This window comes from Chiloscyllium punctatum, chromosome 19 (assembly GCF_047496795.1).
Source record: "Chiloscyllium punctatum isolate Juve2018m chromosome 19, sChiPun1.3, whole genome shotgun sequence".
In the NCBI taxonomy this organism is placed as follows: Eukaryota; Metazoa; Chordata; class Chondrichthyes; order Orectolobiformes; family Hemiscylliidae; genus Chiloscyllium; species Chiloscyllium punctatum.
This window is the reverse complement of record NC_092757.1, coordinates 64,597,593-64,618,400: the sequence shown is the minus strand read 5'-3', so window position 1 is coordinate 64,618,400 and position 20,808 is coordinate 64,597,593. Positions and strand designations below refer to the sequence as shown.

The 20,808-nt window shown below is 40.8% G+C and overlaps 1 protein-coding gene across 10 annotated transcripts in view; it reads left to right on the top strand.

The window, feature by feature from the left end:
- auts2a (activator of transcription and developmental regulator AUTS2 a) overlaps window positions 1-20,808 on the top strand; it is a 1,176,696-nt gene that overhangs the window by 520,850 nt on the left and 635,038 nt on the right. For all 10 annotated transcript variants that reach the window (XM_072589564.1, XM_072589566.1, XM_072589565.1 and 7 more), the window contains one exon: window positions 19,324-19,359. In XM_072589564.1, coding sequence (XP_072445665.1) covers window positions 19,324-19,359 — 36 coding nt within the window. The remainder of the gene's footprint in view (window positions 1-19,323; window positions 19,360-20,808) is intronic.

Sequence of the window (20,808 nt, the reverse complement as noted above, 5' to 3'; positions counted from 1 at the left end):
CATTGTTTTTACCACAGGTTTCCAATCTGAAAAACAAGCCTCCACGACCACCCTCTGTCTCCTACCTTTGAGCCAGTTCTGTATCCAAATGGCTAGTTCTCCCTGTATCCCATGGGATCTAACCTTGCTAACCAGTCGCCTATGGAGAACCTTGTCGAATGCCTTACTGAAATCCATACTGAAGTACAGGTCTATCCTCTGAGTTTTCTGAAGAAGAAACAAAATCAAGTTTGTGAGACATGATTTCCCACACACAAAGCCATGTTGACTATCCCGAATTAGTCCTTGCCTTTCCAAATACATGTTCATCCTGTCCCTCAGGATTCCCTCCAACAACTTGCCCACTACCAACATCAGGTCATTGGTCTATACTTCTCTGGCTTGTCCTTACCAGCTTTCTTAAACAGTGGCACCATGTTTGCCAACCTCCAGTCTTCTGGCACCTTAGCTGTGACTATCGATGATACAAATATCTCAGCAAGAGGCCCAGCAATCACTTCCCTAGCTTACCACAGAATTCTAGGGTACACCTGATCAGATCCTGGGGATTTATCCACTTTTATTTGTTTCAAGACATCTAGCATGTTCTCCTCTGTAATATTCTGGATTAGTGGTGCTGGAAGAGCACAGCAGTTCAGGCAGCATCCAACGAGCAGCGAAATCGACGTTTCGGGCAAAAGCCCTTCATCAGGAATAAAGGCAGTGAGCCTGAAGCGTGGAGAGATAAGCTAGAGGAGGGTGGGGGTGGAGAGAGAGTAGCATAGAGTACAATGGGTGAGTGGGGGAGGAGATGAAGGCGATAGGGCAGGGAGGGGAAGGTGGAGTGGATAGGTGAAAAAGGAGCTAGGCAGGTCGGACAAGTCCGGACAAGTCAAGGGGACAGTGCTGAACTGGAAGTTTGAAACTAGGATGAGGTGGGGGAAGGGGAAATGAGGAAGCTGTTGAAGTCCACATTGATGCCCTGGGGTTGAAGTGTTCCGAGGCGGAAGATGAAGCGTTCTTCCTCCAGGCGTCTGGCGGTGAAGGAGGCCCAGGACCTCCATGTCCTCAGCAGAGTGGAAGGGGGAGTTGAAATGTTGGGCCACGGGGCGATTTGGTTGATTGGTGCAGGTGTCTCGGAGATGTTCACTAAAGCGCTCTGCTAGGAGGCGCCCAGTCTCCCCAATGTAGAGGAGACCACATTGGGAGCAACAGATACAATAAATGATATTAGTGGATGTGGAAGGCTCCTTTAGGGCCTTGGATAGAGGTGAGGGAGGAGGTGTGGGCGCAGGTTTTACAGTTCCTGCGGTGGCAGGGGAAAGTGCCAGAATGGGAGGGTGGGTCGTAGGGGGGTGTGGACCTGACCAGGTAGTCACAGAGGGGAATGGTCTTTGCGGAAGACGGAAAATGGGTGGGGAGGGAAATATATCCCTGGTGGTGGGGTCTTTTTGGAGGTGGCGGAAATGTCGGCGGATGATTTGGTTTATGTGAGCACCAGGGGCGTTTAATCCTTGTTACGGTTGGAGGGGTGGGGTCTGAGGGCGGAGGTGCGGGATGTGGACGAGATGCATTGGAGGGCATCTTTAATCACGTGGGAAGGGAAATTGCGGTCTCTAAAGAAGGAGGCCATCTGGTGTGTTCTATGGTGGAACTGGTCCTCCTGGGAGCAGATATGGTGGAGGCGGAGAAATTGGGAATACAGGATGGTATTTTTGCAAGAGATAGGGTGGGAAGGGGGGTAGTCCAGGTAGCTGTGGGAGTCGGTGGGTTTAGGGTGGTTATGGAAGGGAATTTTAACTTTCCAAACATAGACTGGAACTGCCACAGTGTTAAGGGTTTAGATGAAGAGGAATTTATTAAGCATGTACAAAAAAATTTCTGATTCAGTATGTGGATGTACCTACTAGAGAAGGTGCAAAACTTGACCTACTCTTGGGAAATAAGGCAGGGCAGGTGACAGGTGTCAGTGGGGGAGCACTTTGGGGCCAGCGACCATAATTCCATTACTTTTAAAATAGTGATGGATAAAGATAGACCAGGTCTAAAAGTTGAAGTTCTAAATTGGGGAAAGGCCAATTTTGACAGTATTAGGCAAGAACTTTAAAAAGATGATTAGGCTCAGATGTTCACTGGTAAAGGGATGGCTGGAAAATGGGAAGCTTTCAGAAATGAGATAATGAGAATCCAGAAACGGTATATTCCTGTCAGGTTGAAAGGGAAGGCTGGTAGGTGTAGGGAATACTGGATGACTAAAGAAATTGAGGGCTTGGTTCAGTAAAAGAAGGAGCATATGTCACGTATGGACAGGGTTGATCAAGTGAATCCTTAGAAGAGTATAAAGCATTAGGAGTAGACTTAAGAGAGAAATCAGGAGGGCGAAAAGGGGACAGGAGATAGCTTTGGCAAATAGAATTAAGGAGAATCCAAAGGGTTTTTATAAATACATTAAGGACAAAAGGGTAACTAGGGAGAGAGTAGGGGCCCCTCAAAGAACAGCAAGGTGGCCTTTGTGTGGAGCCACAGGAGTTGGGGGAGGTACTAAATGAGTATTTTGCATCAGTATTTACTATGGAAAAGGACATGGAAGATATGGAAAGTAGGGAAATAGATGGTGAATTCTTGAAAAATGGCCATATTACAGAGGAGGTAAACCTAGTTACCCTTTTGTCCTTAATGTATTTATAAAAACCCTTTGGATTCTCCTTAATTCTATTTGCCAAAGCTATCTCCTGTCCCCTTTTCGCCCTCCTGATTTCTCTCTTAAGTCTACTCCTAATGCTTTATACTCTTCTAAGGATTCACTTGATCAACCCTGTCCATACGTGACATATGCTCCTTCTTTTACTGAACCAAGCCCTCAATTTCTTTAGTCATCCAGTATTCCCTACACCTTCCAGCCTTCCCTTTCAACCTGACAGGAATATACCGTTTCTGGATTCTCATTATCTCATTTCTGAAAGCTTCCCATTTTCCAGCCATCCCTTTACCAGTGAACATCTGAGCCTAATCATCTTTTTAAAGTTCTTGCCTAATACTGTCAAAATTGGCCTTTCCCCAATTTAGAACTTCAACTTTTAGACCTGGTCTATCTTTATCCATCACTATTTTAAAAGTAATGGAATTATGGTCGCTGGCCCCAAAGTGCTCCCCCACTGACACCTGTCACCTGCCCTGCCTTATTTCCCAAGAGTAGGTCAAGTTTTGCACCCTCTCTAGTCGGTACATCCACATACTGAATCAGAATTTTTTTTGTACATGCTTAATAAATTCCTCTTCATCTAAACCCTTAACACTGTGGCAGTTCCAGTCTATGTTTGGAAAGTTAAAATTCACGACCATAATCACCGTATTATTCTTACAGATTATTGAGATCTCCTTACAACTTTGTTTCTCAATTTCTCTCTGATTATTAGGGGGTCTATAATACAATCCCAATAAGGTGATCATCCCTTTCTTATTTCTCAGTTCCACCAAATAACATCTCTGGATGTATTTCTGGGGATATCCTCCCTCAGCACAGCTATAATGCTATCTCTTATCCCTCCTCTCTTGCCTCCCTTTCTATCCTTTCTGTAGCATCTGTATCCTGGAACATTAAGCTGCCAGTCCTGCCCATCCCTGAGCCACGTCTCTAATTGCTATGATATCCCAGTCCCATATTCCTAACCATGCCTGAGTTCACCTGCCTTCCGAGTTAGGCCCCTTTCATTGAAATAAATGCAATAAAATTTATCAGTCCTACCTTGTTTTCTGCTTTGTCCCTACCTACCCTGACTTGCTTTTCTCAACTGTACCAGTCGCAGATTGATCTCTTTTCTCACTATCTCTCTGGGTCCCACCCCCCACCTTACTCGTTTAAATCTTCTCAAGCAGCTCTAGCAAATCTCCCTGACAGTATATTGGTCCCCTTCCAATTTAGGTGCAATCCATCCTTCTTGTTCAGATCACTTCTACCCAAGAAGAGATTCCAATGATCCAAAAATATGAATCATTCTCCCATACACCAGCTCCTCAGCCGCGACTTCTTCTGCTCTACCTTCCTGTTCCTGCCCTCACTACCTTGTAATCCAGATGTTACTACTCTTGAGGACCTCCTTTTAGAAATTCCTGCCTAACTCTCTATATGCTCCCTTCAGAATCTCAACCTTTTCCATTCCTATGTCATTGGTTCCAATGTGGACAATGACTTCTTGCTGGCCTCTCTCCCCCATGAGAACATTCAGCACCCTCTCTGAGACATCCTTGATCCTGGTACCAGGGAAGCAACACGCCATTCCAATTTTTTGCTGCTGGCCACAGAAACATCTGTCTGTGCCTTAGACAAGAGAGTCCCCTAGCACAACCGATCACTTGGAACCTACAGGGAGAGTGCGGGTAAATGGAATTGAAATACCCATCAGCCATGATTAAATGGCGGAGTGGACTCAGTGGGCCGAATGACCTTGCTTCCACTCCTTTGTCTTATGGTCTACTCGTACCCCTCATTACATTAGAGACAGTCTCAATACCAGAAACGTGGCTGTTCATGCTACATTCCCCTGAGACTCCTGCACTACCTGCCTACCTCTCTTACCTTTCCTGGAGTTAACCCATCTTTGTGACTGTATCTGCAAGTTTTCTCCTTCCTATAACTGTCATCCATCACGCCCTCTTGCTCTTGTAAGTTCCTCATTGCCTCTAACTGTCGTTCCGGTTGTTCCATTTGCTCTGATGGGATTCGCAACCAACGGCATTTATTGCAGATGTAATCCTCAGTAACTTGTAAATTCTACTAATGGCCATTTTTGCTTCTTCCAATCTGCAGACCCAGAAAATATCCCCGTCTTCTTCCTCTACACAACCTGCTGTCAGCTAACTTAATACTTATGGCTTATATTTTTAAGTTTAATCAAGAGACATCTCAATAAAACATATAATCAAGAAAGAACCCACTCTATTCACTACTACAGACTTACAGCAAGGCCCTAAGGCCACACTTAAAACTATTCACTAATCTGTTTCTGTGCTGTGACCTCTCCCAAACAAATCAGTTGTGAATTTCACTGTTAATTTTCCCAGATGTACTCCAATATCCGGCGATGCCTGAATTCAAACAGCAAAGGCAGTAACTGTGCAGGTTCACTGTTGTGGCAGTCAGCAGTGTTGATTCCTCTCTCTCTCTCTCTTCCCTCTCTCTCTTCCCTCTCTCTCTTCCCTCTCTTTCCTTTTCTCTCTTTCCTTTTCTCTCTCTCTCTCTATCCACCTATCTAGCTCTCGCTCTCCCTCTATCTCTCTCTCTCTCTCTCTCTCTCTCCTCTGCACTGACCTCACCATGTGCTGCCTTTGTCTGTATCTCTCTCTTTTAAAAGTGCTGTTGTTTTGACCTTTTTTTTTCCTCTAAAGTTCCAAAACAATGCAACAACGTATAAAACAGTAATTGCTGCTCTTCAGATTCGAGGAAATCACCTCCAACACTGAAAATACAAGCAATACTGGATTTGATTTGATAAAGGAAATACTTGGTTCGGAAGGTGAAGGAACCCCTCGGAGTCAACGTGATACACAACATGATATTGCATAGAATCAACTGAAAAAAATTTGGCTGTCATGTTTCCCAGTAAAACAAACGGCAGTAGTAACTAATGACATGGAGCACAGAACAGTGATTGGCTATGGAGGCACAGAGTGGTGGTATGATCTTAGTGGGGGAGGCTGCCACAGGGCACCCCACATCCCCAAAGGATGTACCCCACCCCACCTTTCTTTACATCTTTGCAACTCCTTTGTGAAAACATATATTCATATTCATTCTTCCTTCTCCTGCTCTGTAGATATTTTCTAATCCACCTCTTCAGAGGAGATGCCATTGCACATCTCTGAGACAGGGGAGGAACCTGAACCCAGGCCTCCTGATCCAGAGGTAGGGACACTATTTCTGCACCCAAAGACCCACTACTGCTCAGTGTAGTATTGTAGGTAGATTGAGACCCTTAAATGGAACCAATAGGCCTAAGGGTCAGGGGGCTCTTGTGGTACAGTGGTAGAATCTCCAATACCAGGACATGTGTCCAACCTGCTCCAGAAGTGTATGATAACATCTCTGTATAGGTTGATTAGAAAATTTCCAGGCCCAAGGTTTAACAAGTAAGTGTCTGGATTAGTGGTGCTGGAAAAGCATAGCAGTTCAGGCAGCATCCGAGAAGCAGTAAAATCGACGTTTCGGGCAAAAGCCCTTCATCAGGAATACAGGTGGAGAGATCTCTCCACCCTTCAGGCTCTCTGCCTGTATTCCTGATGAAGGGCTTTTGCCAGAAACGTCGATTTTCCTGCTCCTCGGATGCTGCCTGAACTGCTGTGCTCTTCCAGCACCACTAATCCAAAATCTGGTTTCCACATCTGCAGTCATTGTTTTTACCTTAACAAGTAAGTGGGTGATTTATCCAACCTCTGCATTATGGAGGAAAAGTGAAAACGCACAAAAGGATCAAACATACTGTTTGTTTATGGGGTGTGTATAGATCAAATATGTAGTCAAATTTCCTTGAAGCTTATGAATGATAATGCAGTCATAGTGGGTTTTTTTTAACTACCCAAATATTGGCTGGGATAGTTTGTATGCAAGGTAAAAAGGTAAAAAAGTCTTAAATTACATTCAAGAGACCCCTTCTAATCCATACACAGGAAGGCCAACAAGAGAGGAAGCATTTCTGAACATAATATTTGGAAATGAGGCAAGGCACATGGTAGGCATAACAGCTACATATCATTTTGTGGATATTGACCATAGCTCAATTAGATTTGGTGTAGATATGGAAAGGATAGATGGGTCTGAAATAAATTGAATTGAATTAAATATATTGTCACGTGTACTGAGGCACAGTGAAAAGCTTTGTCTTAGGAGCAATATGGGCAGATCACAGAGTTAAGTAGTATAGGTATGTAAATAATAGGTAAACAGCAGCAAAAACAAAAACACAGGTACAGGTGAATGTTAAGAGTTTGAGAGTCCATTCAGTATTCTAACAACAATAGGGTAGAAATTGTTTCGAAACCAGATGATGCTTGTGTTCAGGCTTCTTTACATTCTCCCCAATGGTAGAGGTTGTAGAAAAACATTTGGGATGGATCTTTGAGAATGCTGGCAGCCTTTTCTTGACAGTGGGCCTGGTAGATGGATTCTATAGATGGGAGGTTGGCCTTTGTGATTGTCCGGGCCGAGTTCACTACTCTCTGTAACCGTCTCCAATCTTGAATTGCGCACCAGATAGTCATGTATCCCGACAGAATGCTCTCGATGGGTGCACCTATAAAAGTTGGCAAGGGTATCTGCTGTCATGCCAAATTTCCTCAACTGCCTAAGGAAGAAGAGACATTGTTGGGCCTTTGTAACCAGTGCGTCCACATGAAGAGTCTAAGAAAGCTTGTTGAGAATGACTGCTCCCAGGAGCTTGACACTCTCCACTCGTTCTACCTCTGTGCTGTTAATGTGTAGGGTGGCATGAGTAACATCCTGCTGAAAGTCAATAATGAGTTCCTTGATTTTGCCAGCATTGAGAGATAGGTTGTTCTCAGTGCACCATTTTTCCAGATCTTCCACCTCCCATCTGTAGTCTGTTTCATCGCTATCTGAGATTCGACCAACTGGTCTGACTAATGTTCTGAAATGTTCTAAACTGTGGGAAAGGCTAATTTTACGAAGGTAAGATTTGATTTTGCCTGAGTGGACTGGAAGTAGCTACTTGCAGATGAAACTGTGACAGAGTACTGGCAGGCATCAAGGAGGAAGTAGCAAGTGAGCAGGGTAAATGTGTTCCTGTGAAGACAGAGGATGCGACAGAATCTGCGATATCAAGGAAAATAAAGGTTAGAATTAAGAAAAAAAGTCTGATGGTTCAACAAAACAGAGTCCATAGAGGGGTATACAAAAGTCCGGGGAGGGAATCTTAAAACTGGGAAAGCAAATAATTTTTGTTTATTCATTTGTGAGACATAGGCATCGCTAGCTGGCCAGCATTTATTGCCCATCCTTACTTGCCCTTGAATCGCTGCAGTCCACTTGCTGTGGGTTGACCAACAATGCCGGTCGGGAGGGCACCACCCCCCAGATGTTGGTAAGGAGGACTTTGCATGGTCGATAGGGCTGTTTGTGTTTTTGCCATTGTCTTTTCCGGTTCCAAGGTCAATGCCAGGTGGTCTGTTCAATTTCATTTCTTTGCTGTGACTTCCTCACGATTAATAGCAAGCCTCGTGAGTGGCTTGTTAGGCCATTTCAGAGGGCAGTTGAAGTCAACCACATTGCTGTGACTCTGGAGTCACATGTAAGTCAGACCAGGTAAGGATGGCAGATTTCCTTCCCTAAAGGACATTAGTGAATCTGATGGGTTTTTTCTACAATTGACAATGGTTTCATGGTCATCAGTTGACTCTTTATTCTAGGTTTTTTTTAAAAATTGAATTAAAATTCCATCATCTGCCACGGCAGGATTCAAACCCAGGTCCCCAGAACTTTTTTCTGGGTTTCTGGATTAATAGTCGAGCGATAATAGCACTAGGGCATCGCCTTCCCATGTGTTGGCAAATAGAGTAAAAGGAAACCCAAAGGGTTTTTAAAATTCTATAAGGAGCAAGAAAATAACTGAGGAAAAGATTAGGGCCCACTAGGCAGAAATAGAGGTAACTTGTATGTGAAGTGGGAAGACATGGGTACAGTTCCCAATGAATGTCTTGCATTGGTCATCACACAGGGAATAGTTGATGCAGGTGTACAAATCCAAGTGAAGGACTGTGAAATGTTAGAAGAAATCAACATAGAGAGGAGGTATTCATTGGTTTAGCAACCTTAGAAGAAGATAAATCCACCAGCTTGGAATAGATATATCCCAGACTGTGAAGGAAGGCAAAGGAGGAGATATCCTCCTTTGGAGGAGGAGGAGGCTTACTCTAATCAGATTGTTGTTAACTGGTACAGACACAATGGGCTGAATGGTCACCTCCTCTACCCTAAACATCACCATGAGTTTGTAAGTCTTCGAGAAATCGGAAGGAAATCTGGCTGGTTGGAATTAAACCTACAACAATGGAAGATAGTTGTTGTTATTGGAGGGTGTTCCATCAGCGTAGTATCCTTGGCTTAGCCAATTTCAGCTACTTCATCAATGACTTTCCCTCCATCCCAAAGTCAGAAATTCGATGCTTGCTATTAATTGCACAGTGTCAGCACCGTTAGTAACTCTTTGGATTTAGTACTAGTCCACGTCCAAATGCATTCAAAAACCAGCTTGAGCTGACAAATGTCAACGAATGTGCATGCCACACAAGTTCCAAGCAATGACCATCTCCAAGAAGAGAGAATCTAACCATCACACCTTGACTTTCAATAACAAGCTGAATTTCCCCAACTACCAACATATTGGGGTGGGGGTGGGGATGGGTTAAGATGCCTGACTGGATGAATGAAGCTCTGACAACACTTACAAAGCTTGATGTCTTCCAGGATGAAGCAAGCTTCTTTGCTGACCCTATATCCATAAATATTCGTTCTCTCCACAACTGATGTATTGTAGCTGCACTGTGTATCGTATGTAAGATGCAGCGCAGAAATTTTCCAAGCCTCCAGAGACAGAACCTTCCAAATTCATGACCATTACCCTCGAGAAGTACAAGGACAGCAGATACATGGGAACCACCATCTGCAAGTTCCCTTCCAAGCCATTCTCCATCCTGACTTAAAAATATACAGCCATTTCTTCAGTGACACTGGGTCCGAATTCTTGAACTCTGTCCTGGGCAGCATAATGGGTGTATTCATTGTCCTTTCTAAGCTGCGGGTATGCAGCAATTCTAAGTTTTCATGCATGGGTATTGGGACGCCAGTGCTGTTCACATCATTGTTTTCTGGTTATGGAAGTCACTGCCACCTTGGTGGTCTGCACAGAAGGAAGCAAAATGATAGGAAAGCTGAGTACACTGACACTAAATAGGCAGCAGTGGTTCAAAAGGGCAGCTGATTACCACCTTCTCTAGGGATGGGATATATATGTTGGCCCAGTCTGTAAAACCAACGTCGCTGAATTAAGACAAAAAACTCTGATTGCTGCAAAGGTCTGAATTATTACTTTAATCATCCAACCAACTGCTTTACTTAGTCACTTCTGTTTCGTGTTAAGTGGGACAGGATATTTGTTGAAAAGAGTCTTATCAGAGAGATTTCCAATTTGTGCACAATTTACCCCATCAAATATTTGGAGGTTGCGAGTTCAGACCAAAATTTATTTGGCATTACACTCTCCCGATTTGAGGGTTGCCATTGGCAATTATTCAGATTATGTTACATATTGATGGAACAACATCCCTTTCTGTTAATAAACATGAGGACAACGCCTTCACGTAAATGAACTAGATAGGCCACATATTGAAAATTTGCATTAAACCTTTCATCTATTGTCTCATCCTGAAATGGAATTAAAGCTGTGTCAAAGATGCTGGAATAGGATATCTATCACTTCTGCATTACATGATAAATTGCAGACTGAAAAATATAGACTCCTCCAGATGCCTGAATGACATACAGACAGACATGCTTCATGAAATGGTCTCTCTCACTTGTGGGTCGTAGAAGGACATTCATCTCATTATGTCTATGTTGGCTGTTTGCTGCAGCTATTTCCCCACTGCTTTACTCCATACCCTAAGCCGTGAAACCATCTCCACTTCAAATGTTTCCCCATTCTTTCCTTAAAAGATGAAACAGACTTTTCTTCGACTCCTGGTGTGACAGCATTCTGTGCGATAACAACTTTGTGTTAAATGAAACACTTTTCTCCTAAATTATACCCTCAGCCTTTTTATATTGGCAAGCCCTTCTTTTTGACTCTCAAATTGTGAAGAAACAATCTTCTAGAACTCACTGTGTCAAAATTCTTGTGAAACATCTAGTTACTTAAGTTTAATCTAATGCAAAGTTTTACACCACCAGTGCCATCCTGTTGAATCTATATGTGAATGCCCTGTATGGCTGTTATGTCATTTCTATCATCATCTTATAATCTATGTTTCTGTTGCTGTCACTTTTCTTTATGACTTTATCCAGTGCACTGGCATTTTTAAAGAATAATCTATTTGAACCCAGGTCTCCTTACTTGTACATCTATCAACAATTTTTTAACAAAATGGTATTTGCTGTATTTAAGTATTCCATATATTTTAAATAGTCACCGATTTTAATCTCTTGCTTCTGCTCATTGAGAGCTCTGGGTTAGGTTTGAGGTTTGCCTTCACTATATTTACAAGTTGCCTTGCTGCTATAAACATAATGTTGGCCCCATACTGTTTGCACAAAATGATTCCTGTTTGAGGAGACATCTTCTCTTCAATATGGAATCTTTGCTCGATCCTGCCTATGACCACTCTTGTTGAGGTAAATTAGCACAATGCACGCATAAAATTGATCGAATGGACATTTGCTTGTTTCCAATCAACTGAAAATTAATCAGAATTTAGGTAACTTTTTTTAACTGTATTGCACTAACTATGTCAGTTTGGTCAACAACTGTGAACAAATTAGTAATTTCAAGAGGGAGCAAATGAATGATTGCCTCGTTGAGAAGGAGATAGAAAATGATTTTTAAACAATTCAAACTTGGTGTATGCAGTAACTTCTTACACAGAAATAACTTAAACATCCTTTAATAGGAGGTAAAACTTTACAGGTCCTTTTAGACCAAATCATTTTATTTGGGTTGTAACCTTTGTATTGTCATTCATTTACATTAGTAATGTGTAAGAATGATGTGGCGCTAGAAGTGGGAAAATTGGACCACATGGGCAGCACGGTGGCTCAGTGGTTAGCACTGTTGTCTCACAGCGCCAGGGACCTGGGCTCGATTCCAGCCTTGGCCGACTATCTGTGTGGAGTTACTTACAGGTTTTCTCCCACAATCCAAAGATGTGCAGGTTAGGCGAATTGGCCATGCTAAATAGCCCATAATGTTCAGGGATGTGTGTTAGGTGCATTAGTCAGGGGTAAAATGTAGAGTAGTAGGGGAATGAGTAGGTTATTCTGTGGAGGGTCAGTGTGCACTTGTTGAGCCCAAGGGCCTGTTTCCACATTGTGTGAGTTCTGTGAACATTGTTTTTCTGCTCAAGCCTATATGTGATCTAAAGCAAGGTGGTTAATCCTGAACTGTCTGGAGAAAAGGACTAACAAGCTAATCAGCTACATGAAGAATAAATGTTGGCAGTGAATTAATTAAAAATAATTGCATCTTGTGAATAAATAAAAAATAAACTCAGTGAAAGACAGAAAGGAAAATGAGGAGGCAAGTTGTATTACAAAAAAAAAATGTTGCCTATCTGTCTGCCCACCTGAAGTTAACATACTCTGGAATAAATGGAGAATATATTTTGTGGTAATGTGACCAACATTGCTATTGAGAGTCTTTTCAAATATGGGCACACTGCACGTGAATCTGTTAGACTGGAATGAATCCAGTTAGTGGCCTGTAAGACAGATCTAGTATCCCTCTAAACTGTGCTTTATAAACCCATGATAATGGCATTGCTTAATGTACCTCTGTGAATCTGTTATCATGTTGAAGTGTGCTGAGCTGTACAGTAATTGGAACATGACTTGGCACAGGTGAAGCAGCCAGTTATGTGGAGACATTTCACTTCTTCCACCTAGTTACCTTTCTCTTCAGGTGCATAACATAGATATTGACTCTGTGGTGTCACCTCACATCAGCACATTGTACTTCCTACTGACTAGAAATGTGCAGTCTCTTTGAAAGATAATTAAAGAATAATGCAAGATTGCTGTTTACATGGTGTCACAGATGGATTTACTAAATTGGATGTTTTATTACTGTCTTAAAAAAAACAACTTTCTGTTGATTTGATGATAATGAATTGTTTTACCCTTTAAGTTAGTTGATCTGGCTGGCCAGATGGTAAAAGGCTTATTCTATGTTATTGACAATTTACCTATTGGAAAGTATGGTAGGCTAAAAATGCCCACAGTAGAAGTCTAGCGATCTAAATTACCCATGCATTAGAGGTGGAAACCGGGATTATGGTATGAGCTGTGGTTCATTAATGACTTCGCTGAGTTCCATAATGTGGCTTGTTTAGAATATTATACCACATTATTTTCATCATCCTGGGTACCATGACTAGATTAGGTTTAAACTGTTAAAGTCTACAGAGATACAAAGCTATTTCAGTTTAGCATGGAATGGCTTTGTGTTAGAAAGATAAAAGGGTCTGGTTACTAGGAGGGTGTCTGGGCTTCGGGCTTGGTTTGATTAGGGTTTTGATAAGGGGTGATGAGACTTAGGGATGTGTGTGCAGCAACAGGTAGATGGGGGAGAAATCCTAAGTTAGAGAGTATGATAACTGAGGAGAGCTTTGCCCTGGTGAGATGGAAGAGATCAGGGCTAACTGAGCAAAGTGTGTCAGCAGCCTTGGGAGCTCTGAGATCCAGGAATGCATGAGCATTCTTGAAGAGAGACAGAATCCCGGTGGGTACTATTACGATGATGTATTAGACCTGCGAACGGTGACCAGGGTACACCTTTTAAAAGGTAAGAACAATGACTACAAATGTTGGAAACCAGATTCTGGATTAGTAGTGCTGGAAGAGCACAGCAGTTCAGGCAGCATCCAAGGAGCAGTAAAATCGACATTTCGGGCAAAAGCCCTTCATCAGGAATACCTTTTTAAATTTAGGTTGCTGGATGAGGTAAAGGGTGCAGAGGCAAGCAGATTTTCGACAAGGCTGTCTGATCTGCAAGCACTGTTTCATGGTTACAGTAGTATTTGTATTGTATCAGCAGAAATCAAATACTTCTTTTATGCTTCTCCCAACTGACATTCAGCATCATGATTTTTGTGGCACCACGTCTGTCCTTGCCTTGATCGGTGTCTGTACGTCTCATTCCAACATGATAAATGCATGATATCCCCAAGTGATTATTTTTTCAACTTTTCCACGCCATGTCATGCACCATTTCACACCGAAGGACAGAAGAAAGGAAGAATTCAAGAAACGAGATAGTGGCAAAGATGAAAGAAGGCGTGAGCATGGAATGGGAACGAGTAGTAGAAATAAAGAATTCAAGGTGAATTGCAGTGACGCAAAAAATGATCAAGACAGAATATTTCCTGATCGATTGCAGGCTGCTTTGGGAGATCAAGTGTATATTTGTCCAAATAAATATAGATTGCAGGTAATAAAGGATCAATCAATCTATGGGGAGGTGATGGCATAGTGATAGCATTAGTTTTGCTAATGTTCTCGAGGCATGGGTAGAAATCCAACACAGCAGGTAATGGAATTTTAAATTTATTTCTTATTTCACCTATTTTTCTAAACAACCTGCTTAGAGATGTTACTACTCATCTTTAGAGCAGGTAGGCTTGAACCTGGACCTCCTGCTCTAAGGGTCAGGACACTACCAGTACACTGCAAAACTGGTATCGCAATGGAATTTCAATTCAAGACTTAGTAATCGAATGTAAAGCTAGTCTAATTGTGACCATTGAACCATTGTTGATTGTCATTAAAAATCCATCTGGTTTACTAATGCCCTTTGGGAAGGAAATCTGCTGTCCTGACCTGATCTTGCCTACTTTGGCAATGATATTGTTGACTATTAAAAGCCCGCCATGATTGTGCACCCAAATTGTAAGTTTCCTTCCAAACCACACAACATCTGGACTTGGCACTATACACATACAAGTGCTGTGTCAAAAGCGAGGAACCTCCATGCTAATGGTACAATTGGTGTACCATGGACTGCCTCATGTCAGGAAGACATCTCATCAGTACCTTCTAAAGGGCAATTAAGGATGGGTAACATATACTGGTCTGACCGGTGACCCCAAATCTCATGAATGAAAAGTATTTGTAGTTCACAGTGTCTAATAGTGGAAGGGAAGTTGAAAAAGTGATATGCAGACAAATTAGGGAAATGAGCCAAAACAACGCTCAAAATAATAATTGTGGTTGTTTCAACTACCCTGCTATTAACTAGGCAGAGGAGGTAGTTAAAGACAATAAGGCATTGTAGTTCCATGCTGTATATCATGACTGAGAATAATGAGCATGCATTTCAAAAGGGAATTCTTTGCTTCAGCAACCTGAATGAAATTTTTTGAGGAGATAATAGAAAGAAGAAATAATTGTAATTCTGGAGATATAATTTATCCAGTTTTCAACAGATAAAAGGAGCTACATTAGACCACAGTGTTAGATCAGAAAATGTGGCTTCAAGGGAAGTGACAGAATGGATTGCTGATAGGCTTCAAGCCAGAAAACAGAGTGGAATAAAGGGTAGTTATTCAGAGAGGCAGAAGGTGGGAAGTGGTGTTCCACGGGTCTGTAATCACAGCTGGTCAGAAATTACATTCCCAATTTGGACTTGGAATCAAAACACAATTTATAAGTTTATGAATGACATCAAATTGCGAAGGTGATTGTCAATGATGATAAGAACTGCAGCAAATTACGTGAAGACATTAATAAGCATATGGAAAGGGTCCTCTTGTGACACAGAATTAGTGACCGTACCCCTGGGCTGAGTGACCCGGGTTCAAGTCCCACCAGCTCCAGTGGTATGTAGTAACATCTCAGAACAGGTTGATTATAAAAAGTAAGCATATGGACTGGCCATTTATTGTATTAATTACATCCAAATAGAGTTCAATGCAAATAAATGGGAAGTATATATTTTAATAATGGGAATAAAGAAATCACTTATTATTTGGAACTTGAAGTCTGGATTGGGTATAGAAGCAAGGAGTACAATGTAGAAATTACTAAGAGTTTCACCACAAGTTTGCAAGGTTATGAGAAAGTATACAGAGTGCTAAGCTTTATTTCCAGAGGGATTGAGATGAAAAACTAGGAAATTTGTATTCAACATTAGCAAGACAATAAATGTTAAAGGAATTCCATGTCAGATCTGAAAACTCAATTATTAATCATTTAAAAACTGCATCCCAATGTTGTCACTTTCATAACTTAATTATTCTTACCTTAATATTAAAGTTTGCACCATTCTTAATAATTAACCTAACCTATTTTTTTCTATGGATTCTTAGCAAAAGAGGTGAGAGGGATATTTGGCCAATAAGTTAGTTGTATTGTTTTCAAGTGTCACTTGGACAGTATAAGATTGCTTCACCTGCTAAGAAGAAAAGCTTATGAAATTTGGATTCTTATGTTCACTGCATCAGATTTTAGTTATTTTATTGTCTGAGTAATATTTAACAGTTGTACACATATTTGAAAATGTAGACTTTATCCCCCTTACTTGAAGCTTCTTGATAATCAAATTATTTCAATGTGAATTTAAATCACGAATACATATTTCATTACTATCATCACAGGATGTGAATACTTTATTCTGTTTTATTTCCCCTGAACTGAACCAAATGCATTTACCTTGGGTTGCAAACTTGTCTCTTCCACCATTATCAAGTTACAGGAGATGAAATCTGTTTTCTTAAGTAAGATATTTTGATCTGTTGCAGTAAGTTGAAGTGTTGGTCATCGAAATGAATTTCTAGAAAAGTTAGGCATCAGGTAATTTCTTTGCAAATTGCATTATTAATAGAACTTCATTGACTCGACTTTGGAGACGTGAACTCTATCACCTTCAACAACTTTAGTTTTATTGGCAATAAGTAGCATAGTTGACTTGATGGAACATTGATAGATTAAGTGAGTGGCCAAAAATGTGGCAGTTAGAATTCAATGTGGGGAAATGTGAGGACACCTACTTTGGACTGAATGGACTGAATTGACTAGAGAATATATTAAAGGAGTACAACGTAGGGCTATAGAGACAGCAAATGGATTTAGGACTCCATGACCAGAAATCAATAGAACCAATGAGAAAGGTATGAATATTCATTAATATAAAAGCAAAATATTGCAGATGTTGGAAGTTGGACAGATAAAGGTGGATCTACTCAGCAGGCTAAGAGAAATTGCTAAAGAGAAACAGAGTTAACATTTCAGATTGATAACACTGGTATCAGTAAAGGGTCATTGATTTGAAATGTTAACCATCTCCCAATAAGTTCTGCCTGGCTGCTAAATGTTTTCAGCATTTTCTGTTTCCATGTTAAAAATGAATTTAATTGTGTAATGACATTTTAGCCTTCAACTTAAGAGGGCTGGAATATAAAAGAATAGGTGCATCCAACAGTTATATAAAGCACTTGGTTAGGTTTTAGCTGGAGAATTATAATCTGTTTGGTCCATCTATCTCAGGAAGAGTGTATAAATCTCAGAAGAGATTCGGTACATATTTATCAGAATGTATTCCCTTGATATTAGAAGATTAAGGCATACTATAATTAACGTGGTTGAAGAAGCTGATAAGAAGAGAGAAATATTTCCTTCAATGGAGTAATTTGAAGAAAAGTATAATGCTATACTTGGATATTCTGAAAAAAACACATACTGCTAAACTATTGGCTTCTATTCATCAGGGCAATAAATAAAAAATACCATGGTAAAGGGGAAACAACGTGAGCTAAATAATAGGAGCATACTAATTTGATTGGCAAGTGAACTCTGATAGTGATGTTGCCATGGAAAATTCACCAGTAAATGATGATTGACAATTAACTGTCAAACCTTATTTAAAATTAAAGAAGGACAGGTTGGCTCTGGCCAAGATAACTGCCATGAGTAATGAACATCTGGTTCACTATGTGGGTGTTGTTTTGACCAATCAGAATCAACCTGCATCTGTTCAAAAATTTATCAAAGCTTAACAGTTAACTGTCAGTTTTCATTAACTGGTGTATTTTCCATGGCAACACCTTTGCCTATTTGAGTCTACTTGCCAAACAATCAGCGGTCTCCTCCTTTACAGTTCAAATGTGGTTTTCTCTTCGCTTTAGCATTCCCTGCAAACTGTCCTGATGAGTGTAAGATGAAAAGCTTTGACAAAGTGTTTTTCAGCAATATTTAAGTCACTACTACCTAACAACTATTTATATAATGTTGTAATCGGAATTCAATCATTCTGTGATGGTTTCAGGAAACACGCCTTCACACAAATGTCTATGGTACTCTGAAACTCACTTCATAAGATAATGGTTTTGAAAAAGACAGTTATTGAGTTATGAAACAAAATCAGAAATTGCTGGTGAAACTCAGCAAATCTAGTCTCATCTGTGGGGCGAAAGCTGCCAAACCTGCTGAATTCTGCCAGCAGTTTCTGTTTTTGTATCAGATCTCCAGCATCTGCAGTTCTTTATTTAATTTTAATGTTGAGCTATACTGAGTTCCGTCCAAACTAATGATGTTGCACAGCCACCACATGAAGAATCAGTTATTTGGAATCTAGCATGGTCTCCCAATGAAGGCACACATGCCTTCTCTACCTCTTGCTAACAATAGTTAATGTGCCTAAGAGCTAATGCAACCTGTGTATATTTACTGATAAAAACAACAGCTTGTTACCTAAGGCAAAAGCCTCATTTTGCTGAGACTTAATTGTAGACCAACTTCTATCACAGATTACTGAAAAGTCTTAGACCAGCTTAGGAAAGAAGATTGGTGGCAGCAGTCTACTCTAACCACAAACCACCAGTGGTCGACTCCCAGGCATCATATCACATTGTAACATAAGTCTTGATCCAAAAATTTTGTTGAATAACAGTCGGTTGCAAACATCAAACAAACTTATTCGATTTTTGTTTGGCAAAGGTATGAAGGGTCTTATTTTGGTTCAGGTAAAGGTAGCCATTATTCCTTAAGTGTCTAATGTCTTACATCACTTTGTTAATGTTGCTGAAAATCACCTAATTTTGTTTGGGACAGCAGCAATACTCTCTACGATGACATTGATCTCTATGCCATGTGTGGAAGAATCGTTGGCCTTCTTTGGTCCCTTTTTGAAGATTGACTTCTTTAAATAGCCACGGCAACGGAGCATTGACAGCCTTGGCTCACTAACTGGAGGCCATGCCACTGAATGTCAACAGCCACAGAGGTCACTTGATACTAGTCTGTTGAGTCTCAGTGCAAAGTAAAGATGCCATCATTACCCAGCTGCCTGTCATATAAATTGGCAATTACAGCGGCAGCAGAGATGTGGAGATCTGTAAATAGAGTGTTACCTCTCAATCCTGATGAGAGATGTGAGAAGAAAATGAGACTGTACAAGCTTGTTGCAAAGCAGCTGACAAGGTTCACCACCCCCACCTCCCCCTTCCCCCACCCTCCCCCAACTCTGAAACATCATGATGAAAGCACACGAGTGCTGCTAATGAACTCATGAGGATGGAATAATGTGGATTATGATCACTAATTTCCCTTTCTTCTCTTCTGTTCTCTTGCAGAGCTCTGCACATTCCAGTTTGGGAACTGGTTATTTTGTGAGTATACATGCACATTTGCAATCATCATACATTTTTAGCTTTTAAACCATTACACATTTCAGTCGCTCATTATTAAAACAGGTACAGTGAAAGAATTGTAACAGTCCTTGGGGACTACTACAGTAAATTTAATGCTGCTGCATTGGTAACCTGGGGGTCATGCAAGAATGCAAGGCTTCCATTGCCTAATGAGGAAGGAATTGCAATTATATTGTCATTGTATTAACTTGCTGCTCCCCATTGGGAAGCCAGTGGCAAACAACATTGAAACTGTCAATGTCATTTCTGGAATGAAATCTCATTAACATGTAGAGTGTATCGCATTGGATCACCAAGTCTGTTCATGTTATTCAGACTATTTGTTATTCAGCAGACTATTTCTTTTAAAAAAGAAACATATGCTACCACCACCCTTCAGAATTCTGACAATGCTGAGTTGATTAAAAGGACTATCACAGCATTAAGGGGTAAATTTTACACAGCGAGCCTAATGGCCTGCAGCCTTGTTTGACAGGTGTGTGATTCAGAGGAGATGGATCATGAGGCATGAGACAGGGTATGCAAACTCCTTTGGTGCTCGGGCATCTTCTGTGTTTGCTTAAGAATACCGATTATGAAGTAAGACCATACACACAAGTCCAGATTTCACAACTGGTGAACTGGCCAAATGTGTCCAGAAAATTGGAACATCTCCTATGTAAATGTATTGCTGTAAATCAACGGATGTCAGCCCTTCTGATTCTGCAGACAGCTTCTTAAATGTCTGCTAGAGATGCACACCTTTTTGTTTTAAAGTCTGGTTGTAGGTGTGATCTCTTTATAGCTGGAGATTGGAAATTTTTTCACGCAGGAAGGAATCTTCAGAATATGCTTGAAATGAGACAAATGCACTGAACCTTCATATAACACTGTCTCTCAGAGCCATACAAAAATGTGTGTTTCATTGAAGGTTTATCTAATAGAAAGCATAGACAATTTGTGCTACATTAAAGGTCATGGCATATTAGAGCATGTAATGGTAAGGGGCTGCTATACCTCCAAAGATCATTATAAACATATAAAGTTAATGGAAGAGCCATTATATTAACACTGGAATCCATTTGTAGTGAAAGTAATGAACAGAATAGCAATGGTCGTTAGCACTGTAGTTCTGACAGCCACACACTGTTTTGGAACTCTTGCCAGTCTCTTGCTGAAATAAATGATTTAGTGGAGTTATTAGCTCCATATAACTAATGTTGCTTAATAATAACTTTGTTACCTGGAGTGATACATTAGAAAACTTAAAATGTATGCCATGTTTCAAAGAAGATATTGCTTTCAGAGCAGTAGACAGTGCTGTACTGATTTTGGAGTGTATGCTGACAGCTGTTTTATGATGCAAGCTATTGGAAATGTCTTAATATCCCATTTTAACATGCAAAATTTTATCCAAAAATCTGTCAT